The sequence below is a fragment of the Stylophora pistillata genome, chromosome 2 (assembly GCF_964205215.1).
Source record: "Stylophora pistillata chromosome 2, jaStyPist1.2, whole genome shotgun sequence".
NCBI lineage: Eukaryota > Metazoa > Cnidaria > Anthozoa > Scleractinia > Pocilloporidae > Stylophora > Stylophora pistillata.
The window spans coordinates 27192872-27209090 of NC_142520.1; the positions used below are offsets into that span (position 1 = coordinate 27192872).

The 16219-nt window shown below is 40.4% G+C and overlaps 3 protein-coding genes across 3 annotated transcripts; 2 read left to right on the forward strand and 1 right to left on the reverse strand.

Moving 5' to 3' along the window:
• Nucleotides 1-7367: 7367 nt before the first annotated feature.
• Nucleotides 7368-12291, reverse strand: LOC148738116 (uncharacterized). Its single transcript, XM_088748626.1, has 3 exons — nucleotides 12154-12291; nucleotides 10313-10609; nucleotides 7368-9451 (listed from the first exon to the last, which is right to left on the reverse strand). Exons 2-3 carry the CDS (start codon nucleotides 10529-10531, stop codon nucleotides 9218-9220), a joined length of 453 nt encoding a protein of 150 aa, XP_088604752.1. The 5' UTR covers nucleotides 10532-10609; nucleotides 12154-12291; the 3' UTR covers nucleotides 7368-9217.
• Nucleotides 11695-12702, forward strand: LOC111341018 (uncharacterized). The gene is made up of 2 exons (XM_022947950.2): nucleotides 11695-12055; nucleotides 12253-12702. Exons 1-2 carry the CDS (start codon nucleotides 11804-11806, stop codon nucleotides 12532-12534), a joined length of 534 nt encoding a protein of 177 aa, XP_022803685.2. The 5' UTR covers nucleotides 11695-11803; the 3' UTR covers nucleotides 12535-12702.
• A 1339-nt stretch (nucleotides 12703-14041) lies between these two features.
• Nucleotides 14042-15086, forward strand: LOC148738117 (uncharacterized). Its single transcript, XM_088748625.1, has 2 exons — nucleotides 14042-14311; nucleotides 14593-15086. The coding sequence occupies exons 1-2, from the start codon at nucleotides 14084-14086 to the stop codon at nucleotides 14923-14925; spliced, it is 561 nt and encodes a 186-aa protein (XP_088604751.1). The 5' UTR covers nucleotides 14042-14083; the 3' UTR covers nucleotides 14926-15086.
• The last annotated feature ends 1133 nt before the right edge of the window (nucleotides 15087-16219 follow it).

The window sequence follows — 16219 nt, forward strand, 5'->3', positions numbered from 1 at the left end:
GACCAATTTACATTAGGTGCAACAGAGAATCAACTCTGAAGCGTAAATGAAAGTGCTAAGTGAAACCCATGAAAAACCCACTGAAAGTTAGCCCTAGTAAAGGGTTTTTTAAAAAAAATTTTGCGACCTCGGTGGGAATCACGAACTCCGGATTAGATCTACCGCTAATACCCTTTACGAAGGCTAACGCTCAGTAGCTTTTTCATAGGTTTCACTTTGAACTTTAATTTACGCTTCAGAGTTAGTTCTCTGTTCCACCTTTTGTGTTTATAGTGCTACGCGGCACAGCAATTGTATGTACCCAATTAACATTAGAGCCTATCCGCACTAGCCGAGAAAACTAATCATCAACTCATTTGATGAAACCAAATTATCTTTCTATACCCTACGACACAACACAAAAGATTCTTTGGAAACTTGCTTCCTTTGTTTTTTCGCTGTCGTTCATGTATTATCGCATAAACAAACCGCACCCATCGTTTGATAAATGTATCAGTGTTGAATCTAAAATTGTGAAACTGTGACGATAGGTTTTCGCGCCCAAACTGGGAAACTGAACCTTTGCAGATGGCACAACAATAACTGGGGGCAGCGAGAACGGAAACTCGTCACGGTTTCCTGGTACGCAGGGATCTCCTTCAAGCGAGCTTATACGGACGTCAAGAGGAAGACAGCGTTTGGTTCCACGGTAAACTTTATTCTAGGTCAGGCCAGCAATCGACGTGATCTCTAGCGTACTCAAGTTTGTAATCATCAAAACTGTACAAGGGAAATGCTTATCAGCTAACTAATCGACCATATTTGAACAGCATAATAAAAGGAGCGGTAAAGATCTCTTAAATATTCCCATCTGTTTCTACGACGAAAGAATTTCAAATTAAAAGGTCGGATGCAATAAACTCGAGGCCATTAAAAATAGGAAACTTAGTTGAGAATTCACACCTCTGGTATAGAAAATATAACGATCTGAATTGCAGTAGCACAGTTTAGGAAATCAGAGTGGAATTGTAATTAAAAGTTTCTGCTTATCTATGCACGGTCGGTATGGAACTATCGTATGAAAGGATATTAAAATTACGAGTATAAACTCAGCTGCCAACTACCATGAGAACTTATTTTTCCAGAAACACTCTTAACAGATATATTTACCTAAAAATTTGACAAGTAACGAACAATAAAAGTAGTGACATGCAGCTGTACAATCTAATTTGACTCTTCAAAGTTTACTTGTGGCTTTTTATCTTTTTAAAACATTGCAATGAAAGAAACACGCATGAATTGAGAACGGCTAGAATACCACAAAAAAAAACCAATAAATATGCTTAAACATCCACAGGGAAAAATCACTAAATTTTCCGTAACATTCTTCCCACCTTAAATCGAGACCTCCTGGACGAGAAAAACTTGGAGAAAGTGTAGGGGTCATAATGACAAATAAACTTGGCATTCTTATTGCAGATAAATTCTTCTTAAGGATAAATAATATTTTCTTCTTTATGTAGTTATGTCGTATTTATCACTCCGCATAACCATCTATTTCCTAATTAAAAAGTAACTAACATACGTCCTGGAGGATATTTAAAATAACACATTAGCAATCATCTTAATTCCGTCTTACTTTCTGGTCGTCAGTTAAGTGGTACTCGCTGTTTGTTTCAAAGGTCGGTCAGGTCTTTGAAGATAAATGGTCTTCTTGGGTACATCATGAGACTCAGGTACTTTTATTCCTGTAGGTTCCTCGGTTACGTATCGATCAAATCTTTCGTCAAATTCTGTTCTGTAATCAATTTTGGCTGGCGTATCAGAAGGGTCATCTTTATGCCAAACCTTCTTTGGTGACACCTGGACGAAGGACGTCTGTGGTTTCTGGATAACGGACTTGAAATTACTATCTATGTCGATGTGAATTGTTGCGGACAGGGACATAGCAATGAGAAATAATATCAAGAGTGACTGGAGTGCAACTCTCTCGTCCTTCGGATCTCTGGGAGGCAGATTTACATCCGATCACTTCACAGAGCCTTCGTAACCGGCAAAGGCGTTTTCTCTTCTCTCGACATTTTTTTCTTGAGGTGTAAACGTTTCCATTGTAGGCACTGTAGTTAAACTTTCTTGGCTCTGTGGATTTTCTGTTTCTGTAATGATAATTGTGTTTTTATCGAAGTCAATAATGGCTCTGTTGCTTTGGAGGAAATCGCGACCAAGAATGACATCATAGGCAAGGTTCTATACGACTTGGAATTCACTAGGGAACTGACTTTCCTCCAGGTGTAGCGGCAAGATAATTAACAATTATTCCACGAGTGCGCGTTGGATATGAGATGATAGATAGCCAACGAGGCGCGTAGCGCCGAGTTGGCTATAATCATCTCATATCCAACAAGCTCGAGTGGAATAATTGTTTTATTAAAAACGTTAAATTAAATTATTAAATTTTATTAAATCTTTAGCTCCCTTTTAATTTTAAGCTGACACGTACGCTTGCCATATTTGTAGATTATGGTATATTGGCTGATATACCATAATGGCTAAGCCAATAAAAAGTCTTGAATTGCATTATCCAATGATCTAGTTTTTAATAATTTCTATTATCTGTGGGTGGTCATTCCCAGTCTGAACTGCAGGATAAGGAACTCCACCGTATACTTCCTTCGGAACTTCTTTTATAGCTGAAACGTGTTCACCAGTGTCCACCATTAGATGAATGGATTTTCCTGCTATTTTACCCGTACTAGTCAGGTTAGTGGGGTACTTGTCTGCTTTATTTACGAGTGGTAACTGGACACGTCTTAACTGATTTTGTATTCGCAACTTTCTTGGCCTCTGGTTTGGTTTCCTCGGTGTGACTACCTTGGTCACTTGTTCGTGTCGCCTTCGTCCCTTGTGGTAAATTTGGGCTGTTTGTGGCGTGTTCCTGACTTTCGAGTTGTAATGCGGTCTCCTCAGTATCCAATTCATTTTCTTCTTCGTGGGTGGAATTTCCTTCTGGTTGACAGTAAGTTGGTTGGGTAGTACGATGTAGGACCCGTCTCTCTCTTTGGAAACCTTAGTTTCATTAGATTGGTTATAGTTACAGTGATCCTGAATAAGGCCAGGGCGTCCACATCTATAACATACGGGTTTTGTCTTGAAAACTGTACTACCTCCATTTATCATTGGCCTCCTGTTTAGGCTGTACACTCCTGACGATTCCATCTAGCTTCTTTCCCAGCTCATTAATTTGCTCTTGTTTGGCAAACAGCGGTAAGTTTGGGTCTCAGATAACATCCCATAGAAACCTTTATAAATATAAAGCGTTTCGCAACACGGTGAGAGTTGGTCCCCAATAGGGTTCTTCAATCCCGCCGTTCCGACCGGAAATTTCCCTCAATCCCGACGGTTTCTACCGGCTAATCCCGATCCCGGTCATATTTTCTTAATTCCTTACTTCAGCAAAAATGATCCTTGAAATTCCGTTTCAGATTCCCTCACCGCAGACCCAAGCACTGACTAATACGTTGAATTAGCTGTATCTCTCTGCACTAAAACGATGATCTAGTTCCTTTGTTTTTCATGACTGGTTTTAAACGAGTTTCGTCAGTCGATGATTATTTTCGTGGTTTTTATAGCTGGTTTTTTTTGTATTTTCTTTTTCTTTTTTTCTGTTTTGCTTTTTTTGTTCGATAACACCTGCCTTCGGGATCCCTTCCATCCCTGTAAAAAGTGTATCTCGGAGATGATAGCGATCAATGAAGAGCATTAAAGGGGAACTGAAGCCTAAAAATTAGCCATTTTTAAATTCAGTAAATGGTTTGAACCCGGGGGTAACATGTGAAGGTGTAGTCTGATCGTCCGGGTGAGTGTATTCCTGAGAAGGACTGTTGTCGGTTGTAGTGACTGACGTTTCGACAACCTGTGCGTAAGTCATCATCAGAGTCAAGTGAATGATTGTTGTCAGTAGAATGTTCTTATTCCAGTTCGTGTGAAATGATCGGTTGGTTTTGCCGTGATGTTATTGGCTGTAAGACTCAAGTGACGTAAGTCGGTCGTGATTGGTCTGTTTCGATCTGTCGGTAAAGTTAGGTTGTTCTTTTTCGGTCGTTTGTGATGTTTATGTCGTGAATGAGTCGTTTGTATGGGGCGGGTAGTTGTTGACATCTGTTTAGGGGAGTCTGTTCTAAGTTAGTAAGCCAGCTTTCCAGAGTCAGTCGTTGAAAATAGTCAGTGCTGTAGGTTAGGCATTGCGCAGAGTCCCAGTCAATGTTGTGGTTGGTAAGTCGATGGTGTTCAGCAATGTGATTGCTGACATCACCTTTCCTCGTCGCCCGTCTGTGTTCAGTCAGTCTTGTTGTGAGGTTTCTGCCAGTCTCACCGATGTAGGAGGCTTGGCAGTCGGAACAATTGATCTTATAAATCGTTCCCTGTCTGTTCCTCGGTTCGTCTTTGTCTTTAACGTTGGTTAGTAACTGACGTAGTGTGGTGATGGGTTTGTGGGCGACGCGGATATTGAAGGGTAGTAAGATGCGCGAGAAGTTTTCAGACATGCCTTTTATGTACGGTATGGTTGCTGTAGTCGTAGGGGTTGCGGTGTCGTTTGTTTCGGTAGTGGGTCGGTGAGTGTTTCGTCGGATGAAGTCGTTGTTGTAGTTGTTCTTCGTAAAAACACGGTGAAGGTATTTGTTCTCGTCGGATAAGCTGTCTGTCGAGTCACATACTAGTTGTGCGCGTCGTGTTAGAGTTCTGATAGTTGTGGTTTTGTGTGATGTAGGGTTGTAGGATGACTCGTCTAGTAATCTGTCGGTGTGTGTCGGTTTCCTGTGAACTGTCGTTCGTAATGAGTTGTCGTTGTGGCTTACCAGGCAGTCTAGAAAAGGAAGTTTGCCATTTTCTTCGACTTCTGTGGTAAACTGTATGTCAGTGTTTTGTTCGTTAAGGTGGTTGTGGAATGCGTCAATTTCGTCGTGTCGAACGGCGGTGAATGTGTCGTCAACGTAACGTCACCAAAGCGGTATCGTTTGTCGGCAAGTCGAAAGGGCGCGTTCCTCGATGTTCTGCATCACAATTTCTGCTATAACAACAGAAACTGGAGACCCCATGGCAGTGCCGTGTAACTGTTTGTAGTGTTTACCGTTGTACTGAAAGTAAGTAGACTTTCGGCAAATGTTTAACAAGTCCATGATGTCGTCTGTCGGTAGCGGTAGTGTGTCGGTAGATTGTCGGATTGCAGTCTCAGTGCATTGTAATGCTAATTGAGTGGAATACTTGTGAACAGGGATTTCACATCAAATGACACTAGTTTGTAGTCGTCAGGTATCTGAACAGTCTTGGTAGCGTTAATGAAGTCTTCAGTGGATTGTAGTTTATGTCTGGATTTGTCGGTTGGCGGTTGTAGTATTGTCGTCAGGTACTTGGATAGTTGGTATGTGGGAGAGCCACAGAAAGAAACAATAGGTCGCATCGGGAAATCAGGTTTGTGTAGTTTCGGCAAACCGTAGAGTTTCGGTGGCTGTGGTACCGAGCACCTCAGTTGATAGTACCGTTGGGTGTCAAAGGCGTTCGTTTTCTTGAGTGTCAGTAGTTTACTGTTGAGTTTACGTTGAAGGGCAGGAGTTGGGTCACGTTTGAGTTCTTCGTAGGTTCGTTTGTCGTTAACTAGTGCGTCCATTTTGTCGTGATAGTCAGTTTTGTCCATAACAACAGTAACTCGTCTTTTGTCGGCTGGTAGGATGACTATGTTCTCGTCGTTTCTCAGTCGTTTCAGTGCGCGTTGTTCGTCTTTAGTCAAGTTGCTGTCATGTAGTGACGTTGATTGTATAGTGGAGGCAATTCTGCTTCTGATGTTATCCTTGGTCGGCTCAGATAGTTCTCGTTGCCGAGACAGAGCCGCCTCAACACTAGATACAATAGCCTCAGTCGGTATGCGTTTAGGTGTTACTGAGTGTTTTAGTCCGTATGATAGTACCCGAGTTTCAGTCTTGTCTAAGGAACGAGAAGAAATGTTACTTACCCAGTTGTCGTCCGGTTTGCTTCGTCTCTCTTCTTTGTCTCGTAGCAGTCGTGTCAATTTTTGTTGATGTCCAGTGCGGGCGCGTTCAGTCGTCTTGTTGGCTCGTTTGTCGGCAATTGTCGTAACGGTGTCAAGTAGGTCAGTTGGTATCAGTTGTTTCAGTTGGTCGTGTAGTTGTCGTAGTTTGTTTCTGTGGCGTTTGAGTCTTCTGTGGCAATCATTTATCCGCGCTTTGACCAGTCGTCTGCAGGTGGCTTTGACGATCTGGATGGCCTCCTGTGTGTTCAACGAGGGCTTAAGACTCAAGAGTCGTTAGCGGTAGTGGTGACTATTTTCAACGACTGACTCTGGAAAGCTGGTTTACTAACTTAGAACAGACTCCCCTAAACAGATGTCAACAACTACCCGCCCCATACAAACGACTCATTCACGACATAAACATCACAAACGACCGAAAAAGAACAACCTAACTTTACCGACAGATCGAAACAGACCAATCACGACCGACTTACGTCACCTGAGTCTTACAGCCAATAACATCACGGCAAAACCAACCGATCATTTCACACGAACTGGAATAAGAACATTCTACTGACAACAATCATTCACTTGACTCTGATGATGACTTCCGCACAGGTTGTCGAAACGTCAGTCACTGCCACCGACAACAGTCCTTCTCAGGACTACACTCACCCGGACGATCAGACTACACCTTCACATTTTTTAAATTGCAGCTTATTGTCCAAATAGCAATGTTCGAGGGTTTTTTTCAGTTTTTGGGCCCAACTTCACCTCGGAAAAATAGATTAAAGTGGCATTTTGGCCTCGTAGTACGGCGGCTCAGAAAATCGATGTCAGCGGTCATTTTAGCTCGCTCTTACGTCATTGGTGGGGAAGAAAGATAATAAACCCGTATTCTTCATATAGAAATTTGATTTGGTTATGGAGTTATCGAAGTTGCGTAACTTGTAATGGGGATTAACTACGAAAATGAAATAGTAACAGTTGTTTTTCTTAAGTTGGTTCCCACCACTGACGTCATAAACGACCGTTGCTGACCTATTTTGAGCCGACGGTCTTACACCCCAAAATGTGGGAAAAAGACAAGTTCAAATCGAATTTTCTCGTAACAAACAAGAAGTGAACGAAAAGGAATATCGACACTTTATCTTACTCCCCTAAAGCTAACTAGAAATGAATGCAAACAATATAACAATTTTAGGCTTCAGTACATATCACGAGGTACCACGGCATCTTAACTGTTCACTACATATATGATAAGTCACCGTCAATCGCAACTCAGAGGACAGTTTGCTCATTCACAATTTTCAGCCATGGCAACGATCATATGGAAATTCCATAAAATCGAGTACAATTGTGCTCAACAGATACTGAAACATATATTCTTTTCGACCCCAGTTTAACAGTGCTACATGTTGCGGCCCAAAATGCGGTAATCACCGGTAACCAAAGCGTACTATACGAGGTTAAAATAAGAGCCTGTATGGAGTTCAATTTCGTACGAAAACTATTTCTGTTTTCCTTTGAAAAGCTACGATAAAGTTCGAACCTCTCTAAGTGGTGTCCTCTTTATGTCGTCGAAACGCTTCTCTTGGCCATTTGGCCGATTTTGATGCGAATTAAAGAGTACGCGTCACTGTATTGTAGCTTTCAAAGGAAAAAATAGAGATAGTTTGAATTTTAAATCCCTACAAACTCTTATAGTATGCTTTGGTCACCTACGTCTAAATTTAATGCGAAATGTTTATTTTAAGACTGCTATCATCTAGGAGCTTCTTTAGCAATTCGCTGCAATTAAACTATAATTCTGCTATTGAAGCGAACAGTTCTTCCGAAACGCGAAACTGTTCCAAGCAAAAAAGTTGCCTCGCGATCCAACGACGGAATTCCACCAACATCATCGTCGGTCTCGTCGTTATTAGTTATATGACGCGCCCTGTCATTTTTCACTGTCGAAGTTCTTGCAATTCATTGTCTTCATTCGCAATGTAATAGTTCCAAAAGTCTAAATTAGTAGAGGCAACAAAACAAGAAACGAATTTCCGCTCTTCCCCTTCTCATAAAAGCTACGCAGCTAATAACATCGGCAACATAATTGTCGATGTTAACCGACATCGCTAGGGCGCGTTAAACTACGCAAACGATAACTTAGCTAGTCTCCCCCTCGTCAAATATCCCACGCGCACCGATCAGGATATGTATGAGCTTGATACTAGAAATATCACGTTCAACAAATAACAAAGGTCACAAAGACATGGTCAAATTGGATTCTCATTACGGCCAAGGTGTTCAAGGTTCACGAAAATAGACCAAAGATCACCATAGGGGTCACAGAGCGTGGATGTCACCTAGGTCATTGTTCGACTATTTCCGACGTTAATAAGATGAGCTAGCTAAGATGACAGCTTGATTTTCTTTGCATATTTCAGCCTCTGGAATTCCCGAATTTCGGTTTCTTTAAAGCGACATTTCCTTATTCCCGCCTGTTAAAATCGCCTAATCTCCTGTCTGGGTCATAAATACAATCCCGAATCTCGTCCCCCTTTTCCCTCAAAATCTCGAATCCCGGCCTTCAAATAAGCCACATCCCGGATCCCAAAAAGCCTATTGGGAACCCTCGGTAAGAGTCACGTCCGCTTTTCTAGTAGTGAGCTTGGGCTGCCTCTGTGTTGGGGAACTACTAAAACAAGGAATATTGACCAGTTAAGTGTGGATGTCTCGTGAACCTTGCTTTGTTATGTGCTGCACGAACACACATACTTATTTTTACCTCTAGTGTGGTATGTTTTCGACCGTTTTACTAAGGCACAACTCTCGCACGATAATGGCCATCGCTAGCCGCGTTTGGGTGCGTCCTTGACCTTGCTTAGAATTCTCAACGGGAACCTTTGTTTAGGTTTTAGTTCTCGGAGATTGGTTCATTTCGAATTTCTTGTAAGATTGTTTTGGTTAGCATTCTAAAAAGTATGTTGACTCTGCCGTGGCCGGCTGTCCCATAAACCCAAACATGCCCATTTATAGGACATTCAAGACCGCTTACTTAAAGCTGTATCAGTAGAATTTAGACAGAGTCTCAGAGAGGAAAAATAAAGTTCTTCAACAGACTCCTGGTACCTCTCCTTTGCGCTTGGTGCTCAAATAAGTTGACGCCAATACTTCAACTAAAGTACTAAACGTTTCGTATAAATCCTCAGTACGTTATTTTCAATGTCACCATCCTTTGATCTTGATGTTTATGAGGCTCTCTTTGACGCAAATGCCGGCACACTTGTAAGCAGCCTCTAAACATGATTCTCTGGTGTTACTAAACACACATTTGAAGTAAGATGCGTTGCAAATGCGACAGCAATCGAAGAAACAGCGTGCTAGGTAAGCCTTATTTTCAATATCGATTCTCGCAGATTCCTTGCAGGCCACTGGGTTGTTTTCAATCCAATGTATCATCTGAAAAAAAATATGATAATCACTTGTGTTTAGCAAGAAAACACGAAAATTGTATTTTTTGCGTAATTATGAAGAATTATATGGGTTTTGATCCAAATCTAGTTCGCATTATTCGAGGTCTTCCCTGTCAAACCATTGTGCCCAGACTGAAAAGTAGTTCTTGCCCTAGAAACGGTCTCAACAGTGAAATGTCTACGGAAAGTTCTTCATTTGAACACGAGTTCTAACTGCAGACTCGTCTTCTAGAAATAACCAAATGCTGAGAGTAGACAATCAATCGATTCCTCACAAATACTTCAACAAAACTCTAAATACCCACGCCTTTATTTTTCTTTTCCCTGTATATGCAGGGGAATGAAACAAAACTTGAGAGAGCGATAGGCAAATCTTTCTGCACCAAATACTGAGACAAAGAGATCTCAGAGTTGCGTGCGATTCTTTTAGGTCGAAAATCATTCAGTGTTATGGTATATTGAATTCGATAGGGCATGTTCGAATTCTTCCTTTGCGAGTATACAGGTCTTGAGTAAAAACATTTCGACTTTTCAGTATTGTAGTATGGAGGCTAATTCAGCTGTTGTGAACTGGATTGGAACAACGCCTTGTGACCCCAAAATTTTCAACTTGCTCGTATCTCTTGCTAAAGCTACAACGAGGAACAATAGAAACAGCTGGGTTTTTTTTAAATCAAGACTCATGACAACGGTTTCTCTAAGATGTACAGCCATTATCTCCTAACTCCATAAAGAACCCTCTTTCAGTTAAGCAAGACAATTTTCACAGAAGGTTGAAAAAACAAAAAAACGCTCACTAATTTCCCTCCATGGTGAAACCTCCACAACTGATAGCATTATCACTTACTTCTAGTTCGGAGCTGTTAGGATCTGGGCAGTAATTCCGACAGTTGCAGGAGATGCCTTTAGAAGAATCTGACGTATCTCGAAGCTTTTCTTTAACTGTCTTTGCAATTTCTCGCTGAACGGCTTGCCTCTGGTTCGCGCTGACAACAGCACTTGTTTGTACAACAACTGATAACAGCGCTGATGTAAGAGCGCACCACGCAGTTGAGAAATCCTTCATTTCTCACCTCTCCGAGCTACATCATTCAAGATAGTTGTAGAGAACCTTATTTCAGTTACAGCGGTATTCTGAAATTTACTGACCAAAACACAAATAAAATTGATGGAAATGAAGATGGGAAACAGAGAAACACATTGCATATCAACTGAAAAAAAAAAACATCAAAATATAATGGATCAATAGTTTTTCCGTTTTAACAATAAACTCAGTCGATTACAACTAATGATCACTGCGACTTCCACATCACTAATTTGTTGTTTGTATAACCCTAATGTTCTACTACTGAGTTTAACCACCAATCACGAAAATACGCAAATAAATTTGCACTCTAAAGTCACCCTCCAATAAGCCTTAGGTCTGATATTCTAGGTATAAAACTCAAGCTGTTTGCGGGAGAAAAGTCTCGTAAAAAATATGTACAGGGCTTTGAGATATTGGAATCCTTCGTTCCACTTTCACGGCTCGTGCGCAAGAAATACAGCCGTGTATTAACTAATATTTCAGTAATTTCAGGGGCTACAACTATTACCGTGTAATTATTGTTTGTGGGCACACTTTACAAGTGGTACGAGCTACAAGATACCCACTAATTCACAGGCGAAAAGTTTCTGAGATCAATGTGTGTGTCAGAACGTGGAATACCGTTAGAAAAGATAATAGCGTTTTTCATACATCACTGGACAACTTAATGGCCATATTTTTGTGCTCGAAAAGCGTGGATGAATGGAAAACGTGCAAACACTAAAAAAAAAAACGGATTGCAATCGTGTGTATTGACGAAATATGAAAAAAAAACCTTTTGGTACATTTTTAAAAGATTTTAAGTTTTCAACCTAACCTTTAGTCGTGGGACAATTCGCGCGTATATATTTCTTCATCTGACCTAACAACGGCACATATTACGCGCGACTGCTAAAGCATAAAAAAAAAAAAACAGAAAAATCGTATGTGTTGATGAAACAAAACCCATTATGGAAAAGTAACCAAAAGAAGTTTTTAAAGCGTTTTTCAACTTAACCTCCACCTGGTATTCACGGGTAAACATTTGTTTAGCTGACCTGACATCGGTACATATTACGCTTGACTGATAAAACATATAAAACCCACCCAATGACCAACACGACCTATCAATAGTCCGGCACCATAACAAAAGATCGGTCTTAGTTCCTGTTTGGCGATATAAAAGGTGTGTTGAACAAAGCATTTGCTTTAGTGTTAGAAGGCTGTAGTTGAAGTCAAACCTTTCTAAGTTCGTTTACACTCGCTCAAAGTATGAAAATTTCCATTTTTCTCGGTTCGTTTTCGCTGGCTGTTTTCTGCGTTAGTGCATACGACTTCAACACTGAAGAACATGTGAAGCGTTTCTTTCGTCCCGAGCACCGAGACCTTTTGCCCAAGACAACGAGTCTACAGCTACTGGATGAACCTCGCCCAAAGCTGCTGATACAACACGACGAGTCTACCCAATGCTTAGCTGTTTGCGAGGGAGATTGTGAAAAAATCAAAGTCAAGAAATTTCTGACGGTAAGGATCTCTCCTCTCTGTTCAATTTCTAAGTCTTCTGTCTTGGTTCTTAATAACAGGTGTCCTTTTCAATACCCTCCAAAGCTCAATTGTCTCACCTTATTGTAGGAGTGGTCTTGCCATACCTAATCATGACTCGCTTTGACTGCTACAATGGACTCATCTTAAATCATTTCTTTGTCTTTCTTTTCCTAAAGGAGGCCGATAACTTTCGCAAATTTGAGTTGGACCCTGATGCAGCGGACTGTGTTTTGGCGTCCACTGTCGTGTTCGCTAAGCGTCCGTACAAGTGCCAGTGGCTTGAATTGTACCAGTTTGACTGCTGTCGAGCCTGCAATGCAAAATTCGTAAAGTGTAACAAAGACGTGGCTAAAATTTCCGGCGGACCAGAATTCTGCTATAGGAAGCAATACCAGTGCCAGTGCGATTGCCTGAAAAAACACAGGCCCGTGGAAAGTGAAGACCTCAATTCCAAGTGAGCGATGGCAAAGAACTTTCATCTGCAAGTAGCGATGAACTTTTTAAGTCTGATTTCGAACGAATTTATGTCATTCTGTATTATTCTTATGTGTTGGGCAGCGGTGTAACATCGAAGGCTTGTGTAAAACAGATTCATTATTGAACGAAATAAAAGTTTAGATGTATCACTCTGGTATCACAACTCCCCTTGAATCAATTTATCTAAAAATATATTGGCGTAATAACTAGGAAAGTCAATTACCCCCTCGAGGCTTTCCTAAAGGCCGATAGCTTTCGATTCTCCAATTCTCTAAGAAAACAATTTCAAAAATCTTTTATTCCCCATCTTAATCCTCTTTCTTCCTCTTTCTGACTTTTTTTTCTCGACTTGTTAATAGGATTAAAATTCTTGAACCCCTTATAAAATATTTTTGTAACTAGTCCAACTTATGAAAAATAAAAAGATATTATAACAGCACAAATAAGAAATGCGAGAATTTTTTATTTTTACTGTCATGTGAAAACGGATGGAAAAATTTCCATAATTTTGTTGACTCACATGGGGCGCTTAACAAATGAACCCCGCCGATAACGTATTAATTCGACAAGAGATTTGTGCTTCTTAATGTAAACTTAACTTTATATTGGCCCTTCCCGGGCATCATTAAACTTGTGCACCTAGATTTGCTTGTTTAAAGTTACCTGACCAGTACACTTTCCGCAATGTACTGAAGCGAAAAGACACCAATCTTGTTTCACAATCAAGAACGTGTGTTTGAATGCAATGAATCACAAAACACAAAACAATTTGAAATTAAGCGTTTTAGTTCCTTTGAAAAAACAAACTCCGCAAGAGCTCACGCAAGAAGTTACGCTTTAAAAACTCGGGAAAACGTTAGTTTAAAGCGTCAGTGAAAATTTAGATTGAATTTGTTCTGGAAATGTCGTACTCTGCGCCTCTCTAACGTGATGTTTTTTAAAAACGCTTGGACGCGGGAAAGCGACACGATGTGATTTAAGAGGGCTTTAATTTTGAAAACTTGTAACAACATAATAAAAAGCCATTAGTTTTTTCGGTGCACTAAATACAGATTATTTTCGCAACGCCTCCTTAACTTTCAAATAGTGATTACTTTGAGTGAAGCACGTTTCAGTGCACACTCCCGCATAAACAGGAAAAAGTGTTCAAAGTTAAAAACAACACCATCACGTTTTTAATGTCACATTTTATCAATGAGACATTGGACCAATTTTTCTCCAACTCAGGCTTTTTTCTGAATTAAGATCTGAGTTGTTTTTTTTTTTCTTACTTTTTTCGAAATTTCTCATGAAGAAGTGTTGAAATTTTCCACCAGCACGTGAAGTCAACCGAAGTATGCTCAACTTCTATTTGCCATCAACTGACGTTCTGCATGAATCAATCGAAACAATCCTCAAGACAACAGATGCAACTGAACAAACTACAAACACTCCACACTGACCACGCATGTCTTTTTCCGCTTTCCTGATATAAAATGTTTTTACGCACCCATTTTCACCCAGTGCACAACTTTCGGTTTTCTGCTCAACATGAAGCCATATTTGTTGATTTGTTTTGTCGCGCTGGCCATTCCGGCCACCAAAGGATTTCGTTCTCTCCAGCTTGAAGACCCAACGAACGTGCTTCCACTAGGTACAACAATTGCTCCAGATGAACCAACAAAAAATGTTGCAACCCAAAGCCCAAAACCTCACGGCTGTGACTGCGATGGAGTGTGTGATGCCCTGAACGAAAACAGACTTCCTTCGTCTTTACAGGTACAAGAAAGCTTGGAACTTGCGTGCTAATGCGTAACATGAGAAGGAAGTAATCCAATTTCCCTTCAAAACTCCCTCGAATGATTCTTGTCTATTACTGTTTAGTACTTTAGAACAGCTCGACTATTTTTCGCTTCACTTAAGAAATGCCTTTTTCTGTTAAAAACCCTCTCGGTATGAAGCAATGTAATCGATTCGTACATTTTTCTCTTAACTGTTAAAAACAATTTCTGTAGTTTCAATGATTTTGATCTGCATGTTGTATTCTGTTCCTTCAACAGGAACAAACCGAATACCTCAGCTACGAGAATTTCCCAGTTTTGTGCCGTGACGCTTCAGCCATTTTGCTGCCACCAGACGAAGAAGAGCCAAAGAAGTACGTGTGCAGGCAGACATTTGACTGCTGTCGAGACTGCAATAACCAATTCTACAAATGCCTCTCAAAGGGAACCGTTTATGGCAATTGTATGCGTAGCGCCTACAAATGCATGTGCGAATGTATCGATAAGAGATCATTTGATGAGTTGCCTTACCCGAAGCCTGCGGCTCTCCCAGCCGAAGCGGGAAGTGAGGCTCCACCTGCGCCGCCGAGCGCTCCTGGTGAAACGAAGTAAAGAGATACGGAAAAAACTTTTTCCTTGTTAGCTGCCGTCATGCTGTTTATAAACTTTCTCGCTCAAAACCTTTTAGTGTCAGTTTTCCACGGTTCATAGATGGGGCTATGTAATCAGTTTCACCGTCATGTAGACTATAAATAAACATACTTTAAAAATGATGTTATTGTTCGTTAGACCACGATACCTAAAGGACGCCAAAAGAAAAGTCCCCCAGAACGAAATCTGGAGATTAAATAAATGAAAAGCAGCGCAACAGGAGAGGCTTGGGTACAAATCGATCTCGCTCTTTCTGATCTTCTTCAGTTAGTAGAGGAGACACCAATAGAAAACTACTTCAGATCAAAATGTGGAGATAAAAAAAGCGTTTCCCCAGGAAAATTCCTTGAAAAGGTAAAGAATCATATCTTAAAATTGATTATGGAGCCCTCTTAAACACGTATTTCTTCGCCGATATAATACTGATACCAGGTGGTTTGTTCTTGGGAAACTTAGTAGAGGTTTTCATTAGGTCAAAGGTCTTTGTTTCTCAAACATGTGAGTAATCCTTTTACACCACCTTGTTCAAGATCTTACTTCTACTGTAGTAAATATATAATCTCACACCTGTAGCACTCTTTAAACCGATGTTCTATTGAGGCATATTTATAGAGAATAAATGACTCGAAGCAAAAATCAGTAATATTTCGATGCTATCTTTCCAGAGATAGAAAAATCCATACCATTCTATATTTTGCAGAGATAAACAAAAGGAAATTTTAGGCAGATTACAAAACTGCAAAATCGCTTCGCAAAAATATTTGATCTAGGTCGAAAGACCCTCATTCAAATGCTAATGATTTTAAATGATAAAAACACGGCTCAATGTAAATAAAAAACCCGCAAAACCACAATAAAACCAATCGATCGAAAATCCTTTTGTCCCTTTCACAATAACCTACGGAGGGTTATCCAAATATTTCATTTCATCAAGTGCAAGCAGATGGGCAAATATCAGAGTGAACCATACTATGACTTTGCAGACTGTTTTCACGAGAGAGTACCAAATTCACATCGACACAACTTTATGAAAGCGAAGTTCATTATGAGATTTTATGTCCTAATAAAGTCAAGAAACTGAGAAGGTATAGTCCATGTTGGAACCATCAGGTCATCACCGATTCATTATCAAAAGGCCATAACAACATTATTGACTCCCGCGAGAGTCCCACGAAGACACTAATAAAGACCTTTATGTTGCAATCAAGTACAACGTTTTCCTTCAGTCAGACAAATTGCTATTTGGAAGCTATGA

Coding starts and splice junctions, on each gene's coding strand:
- LOC148738116 (XM_088748626.1), bottom strand. CDS start 10,531: ATGAAGGATTTCTCAACTGCGTGGTGCGCTCTTACATCAGCGCTGTTA. Junction 9,452..10,312: donor CTAACAGCTCCGAACTAGAA/GTAAGTGATAAT, acceptor ATTTTTTTTCAG/ATGATACATTGGATTGAAAA.
- LOC111341018 (XM_022947950.2), top strand. CDS start 11,804: ATGAAAATTTCCATTTTTCTCGGTTCGTTTTCGCTGGCTGTTTTCTGC. Junction 12,056..12,252: donor AAGTCAAGAAATTTCTGACG/GTAAGGATCTCT, acceptor CTTTTCCTAAAG/GAGGCCGATAACTTTCGCAA.
- LOC148738117 (XM_088748625.1), top strand. CDS start 14,084: ATGAAGCCATATTTGTTGATTTGTTTTGTCGCGCTGGCCATTCCGGCC. Junction 14,312..14,592: donor GACTTCCTTCGTCTTTACAG/GTACAAGAAAGC, acceptor TTCCTTCAACAG/GAACAAACCGAATACCTCAG.